Source organism: Bubalus bubalis, chromosome 2 (genome assembly GCF_019923935.1).
Source record: "Bubalus bubalis isolate 160015118507 breed Murrah chromosome 2, NDDB_SH_1, whole genome shotgun sequence".
NCBI lineage: Eukaryota > Metazoa > Chordata > Mammalia > Artiodactyla > Bovidae > Bubalus > Bubalus bubalis.
Genome location: NC_059158.1, coordinates 140,136,298 through 140,157,955, shown reverse-complemented (window position 1 = coordinate 140,157,955; position 21,658 = coordinate 140,136,298). Strand labels below are relative to the sequence as shown.

The window sequence follows — 21,658 nt, the reverse complement described above, 5'->3', positions numbered from 1 at the left end:
ATTTGGCAGATTGCTTAGAGCAGCTTTGTCTGATCGAAATGTAATAAAAGCCGCATGTATAATTATAAATTTCTTGTAGTTTCTTTAAAAAAAAAATGGTTAAAGAAACAGATGAAATTAATTTTAATAATACATTTTGTTTAACTCAGTGTATCCAAAATATTATTTCTATATTCAATTAATAAGAATAATTTTTTGAGTTAAATATAATTATTTTTTATTTTTTGATATTAAATTGTTGACACTGAGTGTGTATGTCACACGGCACATCTCAGCTCAGGACTAGCCAGATTTCAATTGCTCCGTCACCACATGTAGCTAGTGGCTCCTGTATTGGACAGGCAGTTTTAGCATATTAAAGTGAAAGTGAAAGTGAAGTCACTCAGTCGTGTCCGACTCTTTGCAACCCTATGGCCTGTAGCCTACCAGGCTTCTCGGTCCATGGGATTTTCCAGGCTAGAATACTGGAGTGGATCACCATTTCCTTCTCCAGGAGATCTTCCCGACCCAGGGATTGAACCCGAGTATCCCTCATTGTAGGCTGAGCCACCAGGGAAGTCCTTCGCATATTAAGTACGGTGCTTTTAACACTTTCACCCTTTTGCTGTGGGGCATGGTGAACATGTTAAGCCTTTAAGCATCTTAATTAGGCCATTCAGTAATTACTGGTATGATTTTCATTCTGAAGAAATGCTTTTCAGAAAGTATCTTGAGCCTTGATGGTGGACCCTGAAAAAAATTATTGGTCTCTTTTTTTCCTCTGTGAAGTGGTATTAATACTGATTTTGAAAAAAGAAAACCAAATGGATTTCATTATTGGAGGGCTATTTGTCAGACCATTTAACTATGTTACATTGTTTAATTCTCACACCATTCTTGGATGTAGATATTATTATTTACATTTTAGCTAGGAGGAATTTAGCTGAGAGGTCAAACAAATAACTCCAACAGGTTAGTAATGACAGTGGCAGGACTTCACTCCATCCTGGCTCTCAGCAGCCATCTCCCCACATGTCTGTGTTTGCAGGGCTGTGGTGCTGAAGATCAGGTTAACTCTTTATAATGATGCACACTTCCTCGGAAATCATGTCATGATGAAAATGGCAATTTGAGCATCGTAACTAATAACAATTGGGAAAATGCATTTTTCTAGTAGAGAGAGTCTCATTGCTTATTTTACCTCTCTGACAACAGAATTAGCCATTTATCCCAATTTGTCAGAAGAGCTCTTAATTTTTAGCAAATGGCTAGGGCTGTGTGCCTGTCCTCTAGATTAAACCACTGCTTACCTCCTGCAATTATAAAAGGGTTAGTGAGGCTTATAATCAAAAGGTTCAAAGTTCTCTACTTGATCATCTGGAGATGGTCTGTGCTATAATAAAAGAAAAATAATGCCATAAGCTCTAGGTATAGGGTGAGGACAACAGTGTCTTTATTTTTCTTCTTGATCATTTCTAAATTTTGTTATGAATGCATCTTAGTTTTACATTGCTATTTTTATTTTATTGGGACTTTTAATTCTTCCCATTTTAATTTTTTGAAGTGCTTGCCACATGCTCTCACTATCCTTTCATCTGTTGTCACTTTTTTTTCTTTTTTTTTTTTTTTCTCTTTTGCTTGGAGCAAATGGGGTGATCAAATGAATAAATATATATATTTTTGATATATATATATCTACTCATCCTTTCATAGTTTTCTTTCCTAGGAATTTGCTGTGTTTTAAATGTATACCTTAATTTTCTTCCCTGCATTTGACTGCAGTTGTACTGTTTTACTGGTTTTCGTTTCTCTTGTCATTGTCACTAGTAACTGCATCTATTTTTCAGCCTTCCTCTTCTTTTGTAAAAATTGCATTTCAGTGTAAAGATTTTATCATTATTTTGATTGATCAATTCTACTAAAAGGGTACATTTTTTTCTAGTGGTTAAATATAACCTGTTTATGATAGCTTTTAGTATTACATGTATATGTGCTTTTAGAACAGATTCTGTTATCATATACTTCTGATTAATACTGTTTTGTTTTATAAATGTCCTTTTTTTTTTTTTTTTCTTCTTTTTTTGACAGTAGGCGATGCCTGTGAGGAACAAGTACTTGCTTTTTGGTTGTTAGCAGTTATTGCTGTCATGTCAGATAACAATTTGCTTCCTTTAGTCACTGAAATAAAATATTTAGGAAATATTTTGATCATTGACATTTTCAAAAAATAAATCTCTACGTGGTATAAATCTTTGTGCTTTAGTATTGTAGTTCATCTCTAACTCATGAACTCTTAATATTATTAAAAAATTGCTGGGGTCTTAAGTTTTTTCAGGTGACCATCTACTTGAGGAAGATTTATGGTTGCTAAAGCAATGGCTGCATGATAGGTTATGGAGCAACTGGATTCATTTAAAGGTCTTATCTGTGATTTCCAGATGTGTGACACTTAGATATTGACATTAGGAACTGCCCATGGATTTTCAGCATTGAAACTTATGTACACACAGGTATTAGTGATGAAGTAGCTTATGGCACCACTGACTACATGGCTCTATGTGTGCATATACTTAAATCATTAAAAATAGAAATCAACCTGCTTCCTTGGACAAAGATCATTTACCAGTATGTAAGAGTTAAAAGGTCTAAATGGAGGCTACTCGGTGCTGGTAAGGGCTCTCATGAATCGATCCTATAACATGCCATTATGCTTGCTTAGGAAGACTGTACAACACTCTTCAACTGCACTGAGGGTACGAGCAGGGGCAAGCTTGTTTTCATTTGTATCACTAGAGCCATGGGGTATACCTGGCACACAGCAGGTATTCAGGGAACAAAAGTTGGATAAATGAATGACCACTGAGATAATTTGGAAGAAATCTAATTTATATTATTCACTACATGTCTTACAAGCAGTTGGGAATAAACTGGGCATAAGTAAATAAGCACTTGATATGACAGTGCTGATCATAATTTAAAAAAATATTTTGTAAGGCACCATGTGGCTAGGCTAAATTCTCTTCTTTGTCTAAAATAATGTCTGCCCCACCCTTATTTCCTATGTTCCATAAATTGATACCATGGATGGTATATGGGCAATGGACAATAATGCTGCTTTGTTGTTCTTAGGAGTGAATACTAAGTTAATAGTTGTGTCAGGTATGGTGTGGTGTGACTTGTTAGTCTGTTGTGCAGGCTTAATAATAATTACCATGATCTTTAATGATAACAATTCTTAATGAGTATTATTATTGTTAATAATGGTTACATTTAATAATTACATCCAATACTTATTATCTTTAATAATAATAATTAGCACATGGGAACCAGTGTCACCATTGTATTATCTTTAGAAGAAAAATCTAAATCTGTGACCTGGTAGTTTGCAGAATGTCTGCTCCCACCCTCTGCTTTCCAGATCAGAGTGAGTCAGGAAGCTTCCAGGGTCCAGGCAACAGGGAGGGGTTTCTAGAGAAACTCCTATGCATTCTGTGTGTCAGAGGTCATACTCACATGTCATTTTACACAGAGATCTTATTTTTATTGTGAAATGCTGTCACCATGACCAGCTGATCTTCTACCTCTCCCTTCATAATTTTTAATTTTTCTTGCAGATCCTTACTCCATAACGTACTAATTTATGTGAATTACGTGGGGCAGAGTCCATGTTTATTACTTGTATGTTGGTAAAACTTTGATCTTTTGTCATGGCTGTGTTTAGATTTAAATGCCTGTATGACTTTTTTTTTTTAAATAAAAAACAGTTTATAAAAAAATCTTTAGTGAATTAAACATTTTTTAGCTTTTCACACATTGATACAAAGCAGAGAAATGTTTCAGTGACAACAGATTTCAACAGATTTTCAACTACACTAATTTGCTTTACTCTTTAGGGTGGTTTACTTCTTTGAAAACATAAGCAGAGGTATTCCTTTCCAGTGGTAACTGGTGTTAACATATAACATAGTAATTTTTTTTAAAAGACAAAGTTTCATATTTGTATGCAGACTTTGACGTAAATTAAATATCAGTTAAGACTTATGTGAGCAGAATATTTTCAGGTTAGTTGATGGCCTATTTAATAAGATTTAGAAACATAAAAGATACAAGAGGGGTTTCTTTTAAATTCCTATCCATTTTCTTGTACATATTCTCATAATAGCTTAGGGCCTCAAATCAAATATGCTTCCCTCCTAGGTGTCTTACAATATTTCTAGACAAAAGCACATCTGATCTGAAAATACTAGTCCCATTAATAGCTGATGATAAGACCGTAGACATGAGGATGCTAGAGACAGAAGGTTTCCTTGATCTCACTTACGTGCTGGCTATAAACTTGAGGTTTCTCAGTCAGGAGACCTTGATTGGGGCACTCCACTTTTTAGTGACTAGAATCTGAGGGCTTCTGTCACTGCTTGGGGCAGTTCTGCTGCAGTCTGATGGTAATAATGAAGGGGAAAAAAATCCACAGCTTTCCCATTAGGCCTATCTGACTAAGAGGCTTGTTTAATCCAAGCCACTGTCAATCACAGATGAGTGACTTTTATAACTGTCTCTTCCCTTCTTATGATGGTGACTGGGATTTGCTTTGTAATGTTTGTGTTTTGCTCTTGAATTTTGTCCCCGCAGGTTTGATGATTCCTGTCTTTTGTGTGGTGGAGCAGTTGGACGGCTCTCTTGAATATGACAACAGGGAAGAGCATGCTGAGTTCGTCCTGGTTCGCAAAGACGTGCTTTTCAGCCAGCTGGTGGAGACTGCGCTCCTGGCCCTGGGCTACTCCCACAGCTCAGCGGCGCAAGCACAAGGTATTCTCCCATCTCCTTCTCCCCGTGCCTCAGGCATGTCGTGATTTGAGGAAGAGTATGTGCCCCGAAATAATTCTCCAAACAGGGATTGGAGGAGAATGGTCACATTTAGCGTCTTTCCCAAACAGTAGACAGCAGAATATTTCATGGAGAATCTTGTTCTCTGGTTGCTTTGGGAAGCATTTGACCAGCACCTCTAGAGCCACCAAAATCATTTCATTTTGCCGTTTGCATTTCAAAGTGGTCATCATAGAGAGTTTTTTTTTTTTTTTTTTTTTGCGTTGATAGCTCTCTTATTTTCTCTAAGTCCCCAAATCAGTATTCTCAGAGTACTCAGACATTTGACTCCTAACTTATCCAAACTTTAATATGTGATTTATAAGGTTTCAGTTTTCTAAGTTTATTCACTGCTTTGGGCCTGCAGCTTTTGTACTTTATGATCAGTTTTTAAATAGAAAAAAAAATAAATGTATGCCTCTCGTATATTGTACTTTTGTATCTTTGAAAGCCTGTCTGTAGTTCTCTGGTCCAGTCATTTAAAAAATGCTCAGTGTCTCAGTGATCAATTCATTTTACTGATTTAATAAATATTAAATTTGCTTCATTATTTCACTGTGAATTGTACAGCACTAGGGACCTCATTGTGAACTGGTGTTGCCCATTGTTCTTTTATGCCAAATAATTGACAAAACATATAACAAAAATATCCCCAAACCTGAAGAATAGAAAAACAAATTTTTGACCCAATAGAATGATATTTGTGCCAGAATGAGTGAATTGTATAGATTATGATAAAGGCTATAACTAAAGGACAGAAGCATATGACTTTCTGGTTTTATTCCATATAGTAATTTCTATCCTTACTTAACATTTGTGTATGTGCTATCGATTTTTGCTACTTTTTCCGATGAATTCCTCCTCATATACTTCCTAAGAACTGTTGGTACAATCCTCTATTTATTTAGAGAAGGAAACGAGAGATTAAGCAGTTTATAAAAAGTTACAAAATACGGTGACCAAGGACATGGGATTTAAACTCCCAAGCTCTTGACTCTGAATTTGTAAGCAGATTATTACTTTAAAAATTTTTTTAAAATTAAATATTCAAATTATATCTTGATTCTACCATCTGAAACCAACCCATCTACAGGAGATTAGGAATGTTTTCCCAAGACTCTGGGTTACTGTGAGTTGAAGTGCATGCTGAATCCCTCCACTTGGCCTGTCCGGGTGCAGCGATACATACTGCTGAATCGTAGAGTCCACTGCTTTCAAAGCAGCATGATAAAGGATGATTCATTTCCTTCTTGTGTGAGGGATTCAAGATTTGATCCCGAGCAAATTGCACACTGGGCACCATTGCTTTTATTGCGTGCTATGTGCCCAAATGAAAGAAAAGAATCCCCCCTTCTTCCCCCCCCATAAACTTTTCATGCCATTTTAGGGATATTTTCTCTGAAAGTAAAGGTCATTGTATCCCACTGCTTGCATCCTGGTGTGCCAGCTTCCTGTTTGACAGGGCCATCCATCTCAGTTAGCACGGCTGCTCAACGCGCCGTGAGCTCACATGTGGAGCACAGAGCACTAAGTGGCCAAGATTTGATTTTTGGCACATGCTCAGGGCAGGGGCTCTCAGGAAATTTGCACGAGGGAGCCACACGGTTCCATTCAGTGATGTGTACTGAGAGTTCTACTCACCAAGATGAGATCCACTAGCAAGAAATATGGTCCATAGTGGAGGGTTAAAGAGGAAAAAAGCCAAAAGCGAATATTGGTTTCCCCTAAGTTTTTGAAAATGGTGGTTAAAAATGACCAAATATTACACTTTGTAAAAGTTGAATCAACATCCTGAAGGTGCTCTAGATTGCAGATATAATTTATTTTGTAGGTAATGAAGGTATTATCTCTAGGTCCTGTACTATAATTTCACAGAGGAGAAAAGAAATCACAGTTCATTTATTTTATTTTAGATTGCTGATCTCTGTTTTGGGCAAATGGAAAAACTTAGAATTGTTTATTTTGAAATAAATGTATTAGATCCTTGTTGTCATTCAGATCATCACATGTATGCAGTTTGTGGCACATTTATTAATATTATAGACCAAACAGTGCATGATAAGACAGATCATTCACATGCTGGAGAAACAGCAGAGCAGGAGGAAGCTAGAAAAGGACGCAGAACAAAATGTGATTGGCTATTCAAGGCCTGAGGTTTTATATGTCTAGTTTTCTGTTTTGTTCTGGTTTTATTTGTTTGTTAGTTTAGGTAATTCTCTCAAGATGGAGAAGTCATTGGGTGACCTCCTAGCAAGTGCGTTTGTGGCAGAGAAACAGTGTTTCTGAACCTCTTCTTCCTGTGTTGGAGAAGTTGGGCCAAACTAAACTGCAGGGAGAGCTGGTTTCTTGAGCCTATTTTTACAAAGTTAGACTCTTGAAACATGATTTTTCATTTTGACATGGCCAGAAAAGAGCTTCAGTAATTGAATTAGAATAGTATTCAGATTGTCTTTAAAAGAGAAAATACATCAGCAATGTTGTTATTTTCAAGTGACACTCATGTTCCAATGTCAAGGCCTCACACCCATGCTCTTGTAAGCGTGTTGTTGTTGTTTAGTCACTCAGTTGTGTCCAGCTCTTGGACACCCCATGCACTGTAGACCACCAGGCTCCTTGTCCATGGGATTTCCCAGGCAGGAATACTAGAGTGGGTTGCTCTTTCCTTCTCCAGGGGATCTTCCAGGCCCAGGGATGGAATCTGTGTCTCCTGCATTGCATGTGGATTCTTTACCACTGAGTCATCTGGGAAGCATTCTAGTGAGCATAGCATAGTCAGTTTCTTTTTCTGAGAGGTCATTCCCTCCAGGTGAGCTGAAGTTTTTTTAATAAAGAATATTTTCTTATAAAGGATGATAGAAAATCTACTAAAATGTAATTCAAGAGTTTCTAATCCAACCCTTCCCCTCCCCATTTTATGGTAACCGTTTTTATTTGAAGCCAGGTATTTAGACCCAAGAGAGGATAAGAGCACAAGATATCATAAACCATGGGCATTAGGCTTTTTATTGACCCAAACCCTCCAGTTTCCAGAACATATGCCATTAACTTTCTGTGATTCTCAAGGATATGAGATGCAGGATTCATCTGACCAGCTGTTTTGCATATGCAAAAAGCCTAAAGATGGCAAGCTCTTTGCTTTTCCCAGAATAGGTAGCCTTAAGAACAACCGGCACGTTTTATGTTATATGCTGAACTATGAGTCAATGTATGTGGATCAAAAGTAGCTTCCAGTCTTTTGGAAGAGGAGTGTTAACCTAGGGAACGCTATGCAGTAACCCTCCCCCTCTAAAGCATCACTCCTTTCATTGGTCTTTCTTGTTCCTTTTCATCCTTTCAGTTTTGCTCCACAAGGCTTTTGGTAATAGCCGTGGACCTCTCCACATGGTCAAGAGAGTTCTTTATCCTACTGATTATGTAGCTATTCACACTTGCAAGGTAGATGGTGGACTCTGGGAGGTGGCAGTGATGGCAACACGGTTCCTTCCTGTGTACATTTGATTAACTTGTAAATGGATATCTTTTCTCTCTCCTGCTTCCTATTTAAAATTTATTTTTGAACTTTATAATAAAATTTATTTTTGACTAGAAAATTTTATTTAAGAACAAACATGCAGAAAAATAAATAAGCAAAAATCCTTTCTGGCTGGTTTTTTTTGGGGGTGGGTCATGAGTATGTAAAAGTTACGAGTTCAGAGGAAGCGTATCAGTCACCATGTTTTCTTATGTGTATTGGAATGGTTAAATGCATGTGCAGTGTGTGCTTAGTTGCTCAGTTGTGTCCAACTCTTTGTGACTCCATATACTGTAGCCTGTCAGGCGGCTCTGTCCATGGAATCTTCCAGGCAAGAAGAGTGGGTTGCCATTTCCTACTACAGGGAAATTAAATGTGTATGGCTGTTTAAAATGACATTTTTAAAAGGTGACACAAAAAATGCATTTAATGTAATTTGAATCAAGCAGAGTGCCAAATATAGTATCAATGATATAAAATTCTACTTATATGTATAGGAAAAGACAAAGAAAATATATGAAAATATCAATTGGGTGGGTTGTGTGATTACATGGGATTTTCTTCTTTTTCCAATCAGAAAAAAATGTCTCAGTATGAAATTCTACTTCCTCTATGAATTCTTCTCTGAATAAGGGGGAAGTTGTTAATTTATCCATAGGTGTGAAAACTTGTATATGATATAGATACATTATTTCCATTGTCTTTTTCAGTTTCAGATTAAAAAAGCAAAAAGCAATGTCATTAATGGGCCCCTGTGATGTATAAAATAAGGGTTTTTTTAAATTTATTAAAGTATAGTTGATGTACAAAGGTTTCTTGGAGTTTTAATAGTACAAGGTAACATAAATTGGGCAATTACTGTTTGCCAGACACTATTCTAAGAGATTTACATGTACTCACTTATTTAATTCTCGCAACAGCTCTTGAAGTAACTTAAATGTTTCCCATTTCATAGATGAGGAACTGAGGCAGGTAAAGAGAGGGAAATAACTTTCCTTGGGGCACAGGACTAGTGGGTGGAAGAGCCGAAATCTGAAGCCTAGTTAAATACCTCCTGAGTCAGATGCCTCAACCATAGGTTTGTCCAGTGACAGCCCTGATCACTGGAAATGTAGAGTCAGGGTAGGAGTCCATTCTTATTTAATTCTTGTTCTTTTACTTTTTGGACATAAGGCCTAAAAGGCAAGACTTTTAGATTTGGATTACTCTTACATAATGATTTTATTTATTTTGTGATGATTACATATATTCAATAATGATAAATTATATATAATTTACTTCCATAATGAAATGTACAGAAATATTTCTTCAAGATAACTGAGACAGATTTCATTAAAAACAAGAGCCTCACAAAATTGTTTATTGACGCCAACTCCTAAAACTATAAAGAGGGCCTGTAGTAGGTATGTGGACTTCCCAGGTGGCTGAGTAAAGAATCCACCTGCAATGCAAGAGACACAGGAGATGTGGGTTTGAGCCCTGGGGTCGCGAGGGTTCCCTGGTGGAGGGCATGGCAATCCACTCCAGTATTCTTGCCTGGAGAATCCCATGGACAGAGGAGCCTGGCGGGCTGCAGTCCACAGGGTCACAAAGAGTTGGACACGCCTGAGCGACTAAGCACACATGTACATGGTAAGTTACATAATTCAAATATACATTTCTTTCTTATGAAGCTAAAATGATTCCTGATATGCAAGTAAAGCATATTTCTCAGCAATTCTCAATGAGCATGAAACACCTACTGTGTATCAGTCGTTCTAGGTTCTGGGGAAAAAGAACTGGAAAAAACATCTTGCTTTCATGGAGCTTATACAAGAAAAGTTCAGTATATGGATTTCTAGTTGATTTTTGCCTTCTGAGCTCAGAAACATTGGATATTGAGGCTCAGAGAATAGAGATGCATATAAAATTTGTTTACTGGTTGGTGCTAATTTTTAACTAAATGTTTATTTTCTTCCTGAAAAACACTTGAGAATATCTCTTCTTCTTGTTAGCTTTTGGAAATAGATGTTGAGGTGGTAAATATGGGTTACAATTTCTAGGAAATCCTTACTTGGTTTTACTAAGGAAAGCTATTTATTTGTCTCTTCTGTCCATTGTTGTCTTCATTTAAAAAGCAGCCCTAATGTTGGCTTTGCTTTTCTTTTAGCCGTACAGCTAGGTATGTGGGATCTTAGTTCCCCTACCAGGAATTGAACCCATGCCCTTTGCAGTGGAAGTGCGGCATCTCAACCACTGGGTCATCGGCGAAGTCCTTGGCTTTGATTTTTATTGGTGAAACTCTTCTGTTCTCACAGGCCCATTTCTTCAAAACACAAGGGTGGCACTAGTGGTAGGCATTTAGTTAATGTTAGAAGAATGAACAAATGAAGATATTTATTACCCTGGAGAAACATGCATTCTTAAAAAGTATCAGTTTACTGTCTTTAATTATTAGATTTGGACTCATGAACTGGAAGTCATTTTGTTTTCTTAGAGTGATACATAGCACAATGGGAAGTTGGTAGGAATGCCATAAATATTTTTTGAACATTTTTAAGGTTCATTTTTGCTAAACTGTTTTCATAAGGAATTTTTATGTGTATATGAAGTTGTGTGTGAAGTTGGTTCCCATTCATTAACTTGCTGTTTTCATCAGAAGTGAAGTGTAATTTGACTCCTTGTGAAAGTGTGAAAGGGTTAGTTGCTCAGTTGCCGGACTCTGCTATTCAGGGACTGTAGCCTACCAGGCTCCTCAGTCCATGGGATTTTCCAGGCAAGAATACTGGAGTGGGTAGCCATTCCCTTCTCCAGGGGATCTTCCCAACCCATTGATCGAACCTGGGTCTTGTGCATTGTAGGCAGAGTTTTTACTGTCTGAGCCACCTGGGAAGCCCCCAGTTTGACTACTTCTTGTTCAGCTATTACCATTTGTAGATTATCCCATGTCATCATTCCATAGTGATGTTTTGGCTATGCTTGGTGTGGCCAAACATTCCAATCATAACTGTTAGACTCAAAGAGGTAGTTATTCAAAGGGTACCTAGGGGACTGCTGGCATCTAAATTATTCTGATCAGAACTTAGAGATATTGTGTCAGTGTTTACGTAGACCTCATCTGTTTGAAGGCATTGTATGAAGGGAGAATAATTTCAGCTTACGAACGATAAACAATGATAAGAATATACAGAATAAGATTTAAAACCAGAGCAGTGAGAATATTTATATAAACAGGAATGGAATGGTATTACTTTATATTTTATGTTATATAAAATAAATGTTATTTTATATATATTATTCCTTTATTATCATATACTTACTAGTGGGTTAGTTCTATAACATACCACATATTGGAAAAACTTTACATACAATACACTTTCATATATAATGCATACAGAGTTGAGAGTGTATTAAATACTCGTGAGCTCATCATCTAGGATCAACAATTAACAATTTATAGTCGATTTTGTTTCATCTGTGCTTCTACCCATTCTTACCTCTCTCCCACTGGATTATTTGAAATAATCCTAGATGTAATATTTTGTCCATAAATATTTTACTGTCTTTTAAAGACTATTTTAAAAACATAACTACAAGTGTGATGCCTAAAAATAAAAGATAATAATTCCTTAATGTAAAATATCCAGTCAAGGTTCAAATTTTTCTAATTTTTTATATCTATATGTATATATTTTTAGTGTTTGTTTATTCAAATTAGAGCCATACAAATCTACATACTGTATTTGGTTGATGTGTATCTTAAGTCTTTGAATCTATGGGTTTCTCATTCTCTTAAATTTAAAACTTACATTTGCTGCTTTAATTCAGAATTATTTTTATTTTGCTAAACTTAATGAAAACCCCAATTCTATAAATGTAAATATTATGATTTCAAATAAAAAATTAATAAGCTTAATCATGACCTTGGACAGGAATTCAGAAAAATCACGTTTTTGAGACACAGAGAAAGAATGATTAAAAGACATATGTTGTCTAAAGCTGAAAGGTTTTTCATGCTCTGAAAGTTTGACATTCTCCCTACTGAAAATGTTTTAAATGATCTCTTGCCTTGTCTGTCTTAGTTTCTTTCTCTGGTTCACTCTCTCTCTTTTTTTCCCACTTTTTCTTCTTTAATTAAACACTCATGTTTGGGAGACTCTCAGAAGTTTTTTCTTTATAAGGGCAATGTTGGAAAAAAGGTGCATATTTAGAAATTTTAGGCCTTGGAGCAAACTTTTAACAAACAAGCTGCTTTTTACAAAATTCTGTGGCTCTCAAAAAAGAGCTAAGAAAGCTACCCAAAATTGCTGTTAACCATGTTTCAACCCTCATTAGAGCTGGATGGACCAAAATGTAAAACACTGGCTGGGCTGACACAAATCTCTAACAAGCCCCCATGCTCTTCCCTCCTCTACTATGTAAAATTAAGAATTCATGTATATGTGTGTGCATATACATTTATTCACCGGCACATAGCAAAACCTGAAGCACTACTTTATCACTAAATGCTAGGGGAAGAATAATGCTTATCTTACTTCTTTGTCTATTGTATACTTAAAAATGAATATCTAATATGTGTTTATAGTTCTGTATTTCTAATTTTTGTTTATATTGTCATAAGTGTTATTTAAAATATATAAAAATATATTTATGGCTCATTTAAAGGTCAGCTGATGGAATTGTTGTGTGTATGTAAATTTGTAGAGAGTGAAGACCCTATCCAATTTGATTTGCAGAATGCCTAGCTGTTAAGTAGGAAGTGTTTGATAAAAAGTGTTAAGGGCAGTGAATTAAAAAAAAAAAAAAAAATCTGATCTCACTTGACACATGACCTTGAAATTTTTGCCAGAATATCCAGTGGAAAAAATCATTATTAGTGGAAATAATTCATTAAAGACAAAACTAGCTCATTATTTTCTCTATTATGAGGGATAGGTTTAGCAATGTTTGCAGTTATGTTTTATTTGGGGCAGTTGGTCATGGTGACCATTAGCTTTGATGTATTTTTTAAACTGCTTAAAATCCTTCTTTTTGCAGTTTGGGCATTAATGCCTTTGACCTGGAAGGGAGTGATCATCTTAGTTCTGCGTTTTGGCATTCATATAAAATGATCCAGGTTAAAGAGATTGACCCACAGTGATATACAACTTTTATTTAATAATTAAAGTATGTCCCATTAAAAATATATAGCTTTTGAGGAGTTATGAGTAGGAAACCTACCATCTAAAATTGGTGATACTCTGATACAATTTATATTGTGTTTAATTTTTTATTCTATTCCCTTCAAAAGTATAACTGTCATTTACTAACGTATAGATTTAAAATACAGGGTAGTCATTTGCTGAAGACCCACTCTTTTTGTGCTTTAAGAAGATGCAGTAGCAATTCTGTGAAAGGAACTCATTTGGTAAAAAGCACATTCATAAATGATACAATAGACAGTGCTGTTACCTTTTGTGTAGATCCTTTATATTTAATGCTTTTCATTGATAACAATTCTCAGTCTTGATGCTATACCAATCATATTTAATAAAGTCTATTTTGACATTCATGATAGACAGTAAAAAATCCTTGGCCATAGACATTTTGTAATATTCAAATACTTTTTAAAAACTTTCTTTTTTCCATTTTTAATCTGGATAAGAGCTCTGTCATCTAATTCTTATAATTTCAGTTAATTCTTTGTGTAATTGTGAAATTTCAGAACTGTAGTTCCTTTTACTTCTAAAATTCATATGCATTTTACGTTTATACTTTGTCCAAATTTTCTCAGATACAATATAATTGTATTTAAAAATTTTTATGGGATATAAACTCTGCAACAAACTCTTCATTCATTGCGTAGTGTCAGTTGGTGGGAAGTTTATTTGTAATGTATGTAGGCACCTTGGCACGGAAAAGGAGCCCTGCGGTGTCAGGGACCTCTTCTGTCTGCTGTGTGACAGAGCTCAGCAGTGGTTGTGGGAGGCAGGCTTGCGGAACAAGCATGCAGTTGACCGTTTGGTCACTCATGAGCTCCTTGGTTTGGTTTCTGAGGTGCCAGATAGATTTCACATGATTGTGATGAGCATTTAAAATTCAGTGCTTTGAAAAGCAATGTTTTTGTTGTTTTGGAGTTTTTTGATAGTAGCTTTGAGAGCTCTAAAGAGTCTTACATCAAGGTTCTACTTGCTCAAAAGCAGTAACTAGCAAGATTATTTGTGTGTCAGTGCGGAAACAAAGGTTTTTCCCTGTCTGCCCCTGTTTGGTTTGAAGAAATGTCACCCAGGACAGAAGAGCAAATCTGCGCTGCTGTTTTACAAGCTAGTTACTCAGGTTGGAAAAGATCGCTGCAGGCTATATGCAAATAGACAGTGCCCAGGGTTTCTCTCAGCTTCCAGCTCCAGCTCGTCAGAGAAATGCATCAAACATATATTTTCTGTCAGTTTTGTAAATCAAAGAATGAAATGCTGGAATGCTCATAGCACAGTCAAACCTCTGTCCTCAATGATGTGGCTCTACAAGGCCTAATAATCTCCCAGGTGAAAATCTGGGCCCACCATCCTGGGAGCCAAGTTAAGAGGACAGTCTGTTCTTATCAAATGCTTTGATCAGTTTTACCGACTTAAGGTGATGGTTCTTGAGAATATCTGCTCCAGAGCCAGAATAATAGATACAAAATTCAAGTGTCATGTTTTATTATTATGAATACAGTGCTTCCTTAAGGGAAGGGGGAAGTTTCTTTGAAAGGGGGTCTCCTTTAGATACTCTGCAAGGGAAAAGAGAGATTAGAATTATTTGGAAAGGAAGTACTTTATTAAGATCTTAAGTCTTTTAGAGCATGATTGGAAGAAGTGTAGCTGAGTTTTACTGCGCCCCTTTTATGGAGAGGAACACAATGCAGAAATTTTTGTTTATTGTTGTTATTGTCATTTTTGTTATTTTGTTTATTTGCTCAGTCATGACCAACTCTTCTGTGACACCATGGACTGTAGCCCTGCCAGGCTTCTCTGTCCATGGGATTTCCCAGGCAAGAATACTAGAGTGGGTAGCCATTCCCTTCTTCAGAGACAATGCAGACACTTTTGAAGATTATACCTTAGTTTTGTGGCTCTCTCACACACTGTATCATTCATTCACTTAACAAATATTTCTTGAGTGCCTATTATGTGCCAGGCATTGTTCTAGGTGTTGAGGGCACAGCAAAGAACCAAACATGTAATGCCTCTGCTGTCAAGATACATTCCAGTAAGGGAGATAGAAAACTATAAATATATAAAAAAATGTTAAGTAGGACCTGGCAATAAATTAATGCAAATGTTGATCCTATTTTCCCCATCTTGTCTAGAAGGAAGTTTTGGCAAATTTAAACTTGTGGAAAGTAGCCATTTGGCCAGAACAGAATTGAAGCTTTTGAATGGGGTTTGAGGATTAAAAATAAAATGATGTAGGTGCCTAAAAGGGTAAGCCTCAGTTTTCTGAAAAATTCACCTATTTGGATTATTCATGTTTGGAATAGGACAAATGAATACATCAAAATTAGCTTAGATTAAGCCATAGTTTAGTTTTTGTGAGGGAAATTGAAACGTATGGAATAGACATGCTATGAATATATTTAATAAAAATATTATTAACTAATTATTAACTAATATGAAGTACTGCTGCTGCTGCTAAGTCGCTTCAGTTGTGTCCAACTCTGTGCGACCCCATATATGACAGTCTACCAGGCTCCTCCGTCCCTGGGATTCTCCAGGCAAGAACACTGGAGTGGGTTGCCATTTCCTTTTCCAATGCATGAAAGTGAAAAGTGAAAGTGAAGTCGCCCAGTCACATCCAACTCTTCACCACCCTGTGGACTGCAGCCTACCAGGCTCCTCCATCCATGGGATTTTCCAGGCAAGAGTACTGGAGTGGGTTGCCATTGCCTTCTCCGATATGAAGCACTAATATTTATTTAATGCTTCTTATACACCAGATACAGTTCTAGGTGCTTCACATGTAGTCTCTCATTCAGTCCTCATAATAACTCCTATGAAATACATGATATAATTGCCCACAATTTACCAATGAGGAAACTGACATTCAAAGAGGTAAGTAGCATGGCTGACGCCAAAAATTGGCTGCATAGAATGTGTACTTAACCAATTTCACCCTCTGTGGCATTATATTTCTAGTCTGCCAATTTAGTTTATAATTCAAACTAATAGTAACTCTATTTTACAGGCATAAACCAAAGATTGACATTTTGGAATTGGTAACTGAACATATACATGTTTAAATTGAGCAGGGAGCTTGTTATGAGTCTAAATAACAAAATTGAACTTGCTGTCTTGGGATGGCATTTTATGAGAACTTATTTGTGAGACTCCCATTTTTGTATATCTAAGCTCTTTACAAACTTATAAATTTAAAAAACAACTTTTTCTAATAACAAACCCAATAACAAACTAGTGCTTGTTAATTATAGAAAACTAAAAAAATGCAGAAAAAGGAAAAAGACACCACCCACACGTCAGACCAGTGACCAAGAAATAAATGTAGGTAACATTTTAAGGCACTCTTCTTTAGTTATCTCTCTTTGGTCACTAAGTCGTGTCTGACTCTTGCGACCCCATGGACTGTAGCCTGCCAGTCTCCTCTGTCCTTGGGATTGTCCAGGCAAGAATACTGGAGTGGATTGCCATTTCCTTCTCCAGGGGATCTTTTGTTATAGTGCAGGGCATTTTTAAAAATAGTTGAGGTCACATATGCAATATTTTCATCTGTGGTTCATTTAATATTATAATATATAATTTGCATATTCTTTATTATTATTTCTAATATCATATAATAGTGAAGTTTTGGTTTTCAAAGCGAATATGAAAGATTTATCTTCTTTTTATGATCTGGAAGGATTTAGGAGTGGTCAATAAATTAAGAGGTGTTAAGTACAGATACTGTGTCTAGGCCATGCTGGACCATCAGAGTGACCAGCTCTACTGTTCATGTGACAATGTAGATACCCTTTGAGAATGTTTTTTCCTAGGTTAGTTCATTGCAGTGACTTCCTTGGCAATCCAGTGGTTAAGATTCCACCCTTTGAATTTAGGGAGTGAGGGTTTGATTCTGGTCTGGGAGCTAAGATCCTGCATACTATGAGGCCAAAAAAAAAAAAAAAAAAGTTTATTGTAGGTGTTTTGGCATTGACCTCCTTTCTTTCTTACCTCTGCCTTGTGGTAAAGAGTTAAGTTTTTTAATGTGGGAGAAAAGTTAAAAGACATTGTGTCATTCAGGAAACCTTAGTTAATTGATTGCATATTTTGTTTTTATAATAGTCTCGTTCTTGCCACATTTTGGTCTTTCTCCTCTTTAAAAAACACATACGCAGCATTGTGTGGGTTAGTATACTGAGTGCTTACCAGTTTCACAATGACAATCCTGTGTTAACAATGTCCCTTGGCCCAGGCATTAATAAATGATGACAGTTTGTCTTTTTTTTAGCCTCTGGTTTTTGCTCTGTGCAGTAGATGGAGATGTTCTGAAAGAGTCATTGGGGGAAACTCTTAGGGAAGGTTTTTCCTGTGTTTGAATTGACTGAGCGTGGCTCACACTTGGAGGTAGGAATTTGTCAGACAAATCATGAAAGCTCCCAGGCTTGCAGGAGCAGTGGGTGGTAATCCCTTTTTGGTGGTTTGTTTCTAGAGGACCTCAGATCCTACTGGGCATGGGAACGAGATGACGCTCTCTGTCTCCTTTCTGTATTTTATAGTTCTAAAACTGACCTGGCTTATTTCCTTAGTGTTCTCTGTAGCTTAGCAGGTGTCAGATGGTCCTAGTTAGAAGTCAGATGGCCTCCTACCCTGCACCCTTTCCTAGCAGGGTCAAGGTACCATTCCCATCATCTCCCTTTTGTGTGCTTTTCTGGAATCATTCAGCTCACGCTGAGGTCTGTCTGTCGGCATCACTCTGTTCCTATGTGATTATGTTGGTGGCCCTTGGATATAGAGAAGTATTTGCATGTGTGTGTGCTAAGTCACTTCAGTCATGTCTGACTCTTTGTGACCCTATGGATTGTAACCCACCAGGCTTCTCTGTCCATGGGATTCTCCAGGCAAGAATACTGGAGTGGGTTGCCACCCCCTCCTCTAGGGCATCTTCTCAACCAAGGGATCAAATCTGCTTCTCTTACGTTTCTCTACCACTTGTGCCACCTGGGAAGCTCAGAGAGAAGTATTTGCTTTCAACAAATATTTACGTGGGTTTTCATAATGGGCATAGCAAAGATTGGTCAGGATTTATGTAACCCAGGTTATCTATAAAAATGTACTCATGTGACCAAAAATATTGATTCATGGAGTTTAGTTAAGAAACCAGTGTTTTCTTATATCTTACATAATACAATGTTATAATTTGCTGCTATTTTCCTTTTTTTACTTGTAACCCCTGGTGGATATTAAAATGTACCCATTTGCAGTTTAAACAAACAGAATTAAAATCAGTAATGTTTTTCTGTCTTAACTTATTAAAGGGAAGTTTCCTGTTGTGATTAATAAGATTATAAATTTTGTCCAAGTCTCTCAGCAGAACTAATTCAGCCAGGTAAATGAAAAAAAAAAAAAAAAAAAAAGTTCAACTCTGTTGTAAATCAGGGGGATTAAAATACTTGTGGGTGTGGTGTGTTCTCCCAGGAGAATGAGGTGTCATTTAACATTTGATAAGGGATCTTGGCTGCATTGTCTTTAAGTTTACAAAAAATAACCAACTTATCATCCCCGAAAGAACACACCAATAGAGTATTTTTCTCTTGTCTCTCATTGGTATACCTCAGTATTAGTAAGACATAATTTTGTTATGTTTTCATGTAGGTTTAGTCCTTAAAAAAAAAAAAATGGTGTGCATATTGTTGCTAATTATAATGCTAGGGAACATAGAGCTTACTGTGTGCCAGGCATGTGGTAATTCACTTAATGCTCACAAACCATGTGTGACATAAGTACAATTACCTACATTTTACACCTAAAGAAACTAAGCACAGAGAGATTAAGTGAATTACCCCAGGACGTCCAGAAAGAAAGTGATGGAGCCAGGATTCAGATGTTGCAACCCAGGCATGTGCTTCTTGAGACAGGGACTTAGTCACTATACTCTGCCTCTCTATGGCATGACCAGACATTGTTGTGATTGTTTATATAAATAAGAGGCTCTGCAAGGCCTAATATAACTAGACTAATTCATTAAAAGGCTACTTATTTCCCCCCTCTTTTCCCTTTATTTATCTTTTCTTCTTGTAGTAGATTGGGAGACAAAAACTTCAAAGACATTGTGGGTGTGTTCTACTTAATCTGAAATATTTTGATGCTTCTGGAAAAGTGAGATGATTTAATTTCATATATAATTGCATGAGGAAATATAAATTATGTTTTTTAAAATACCTATGACACTAAACCACAAAATGAACAGATAAAACTGATTTGTTCTCTGACAAATCAAGATATATGGCAGTGTTTTCATTACAAGTGCAGTTCGAGGGGATGGAGCAGCTGAGTGTGCTACAGTATGACACAACTCTTCCCAGGCAGCACTGCTTTCACAGGGCCTTCCTGAGGTAATTTACAACCCATACTAAAAATTTTCTTAAACCAGTGTGAGGCAAAGCCCAGGTTGAACTTCTCAAGTCATGGAATGCAGATATATCTTCCTAACTGACCTTCTTGAGTATTAACTTACTCTTCAGAAATAAGTCATTTTATCCTATAGAGAGAATGGGCCATTTTCAGGGCATAGGGTGGGGAGTGGCATTTAGAAAATTCTCTGTCTTAAGTGCATTTAATAGTTTCCTGGAAGGTATGTGTTGACTTCTTCTGGAGGGTAATTTATTCATAGTAAGACTGAGTAATAATTCTTTTTTCTTCCCACTGGACTAAAAACAGAGTGTGTTGTAGGTCTCTGTGTGGTGAAAGGCTAAAAACTAAAAAATGTGGATGTTGTGCGTTCAAGCACTTCTCAAAGGACCTGTGTCCCCAAGCTGCCACAGTCATTTGTTTGTCCTGAATTTTAAAAAGGTTTTGAAATGTGTGGAACCAAAATAGTTCTGTTTGTAGTCCTGGGGAATCTGGGAAAATAAAAGTGTTGTCTTCTGTGTGGGAGAGATTGATACGGCTTGATTGCTGGTGGCTGTGGTGGTTTCGTCACTAAGTCATGTCCGACTCTTGTGATCCCATGGACTGTAGCCCGCCAGGCTCCTCTGTCCATGGGATTCTCAAGGCAAGAATACTGGAGTGGGTTGCCATTTCCTTCTCCAGCAGATCTTCCTGCTCCGGGAATCAAACCCAGGTCTCCTGCATTGCAGGCAGATTCTTTACCATCTGAGCCACCAGGGAAGCCCTATTAAAATAAAATGATCCTTCTGCAGGTAGCACCTAATCATTGCCTTGATTTTGTTGGGCAATGATGGACTTTTCATTGAGTCTGCCAAAATCACTTACCTGGTCCCTTTTGTGATCCATGATAGCTGATTTGTGATGGGTGGGCAGGAATGGGGGGCAGAGATTAAATGTTCGAGTCAAAGACAAAAACAGAACTCCATAAAGCAGATCTTGGTTTATTTTGTATTAGATTCCAGAGCAATGGGTAAATTCAGACATGCAGGAGATGTTATTCTGTATCACTGGGTCTTGTATTAGATGTTTTACTTAATTTTTTTTAACAGTATATTTTCTATTATATGTAAAAAAAATGTTGGTTGAAAATGGCTATCAGATATAAATGTTGCATGTGTGTGTTAGTCAGTCATGTCTGACTTTTTGCGACCTCATAGACTGTAGCCCGGCAGGCTCCTCTGTCCATGAGATTCTCCAGGCAAGAGTAGATTGCCATTCTCATCTCCAGGAGATCTTCCTGAGCCAGAATTCAAACTCAGGTCTCCTGCATTGCAGGTAGATACATTTACCGTCTGAGCCACCAGGGAAGCTAGAGTTTATTAAACAAATCAAATCAAACAAGAGATAGTATTATACAACATTATGACAGTGTAGAGGGAAACCAGGCTAAGTTTTGAAAGTAGAAGTTCTCAGTTGTCCATTAGTTTTTTTTTTTTTTTTTTTAAGTTTAATTTCCAGCTTAATGAATATAAATGGTTAGAAGCTTATGGATTTCCCAGTTTCTTTTCTTTAAGGCTTTGTTAGAAATTGCTCACGGTGAACAGTTGATCAGGTGTCTCCTGTCAGACCAGCTGAGAGCTATGCAACATAGTGAGACAGGACCTTGGGTCTCCAGGCCTGTGTTTTCTACGCTCCTGTTCTTGTTGAGGACAGGATAGTAGAGTGTGTTAGGTGCTGTGAACTCAAGAGGGTGACTGCTGGGCTTTTA

At 36.9% G+C, this 21,658-nt stretch overlaps 1 protein-coding gene across 3 annotated transcripts in view; it reads left to right on the top strand.

Moving 5' to 3' along the window:
- Window positions 1-21,658, top strand: part of SATB2 (SATB homeobox 2) — a 204,349-nt gene that overhangs the window by 22,100 nt on the left and 160,591 nt on the right. For all 3 annotated transcript variants that reach the window (XM_006078174.4, XM_006078179.4, XM_044936957.2), the window contains exon 3: window positions 4,609-4,785. In XM_006078174.4, the coding sequence (XP_006078236.3) occupies window positions 4,609-4,785 (177 nt within the window). The remainder of the gene's footprint in view (window positions 1-4,608; window positions 4,786-21,658) is intronic.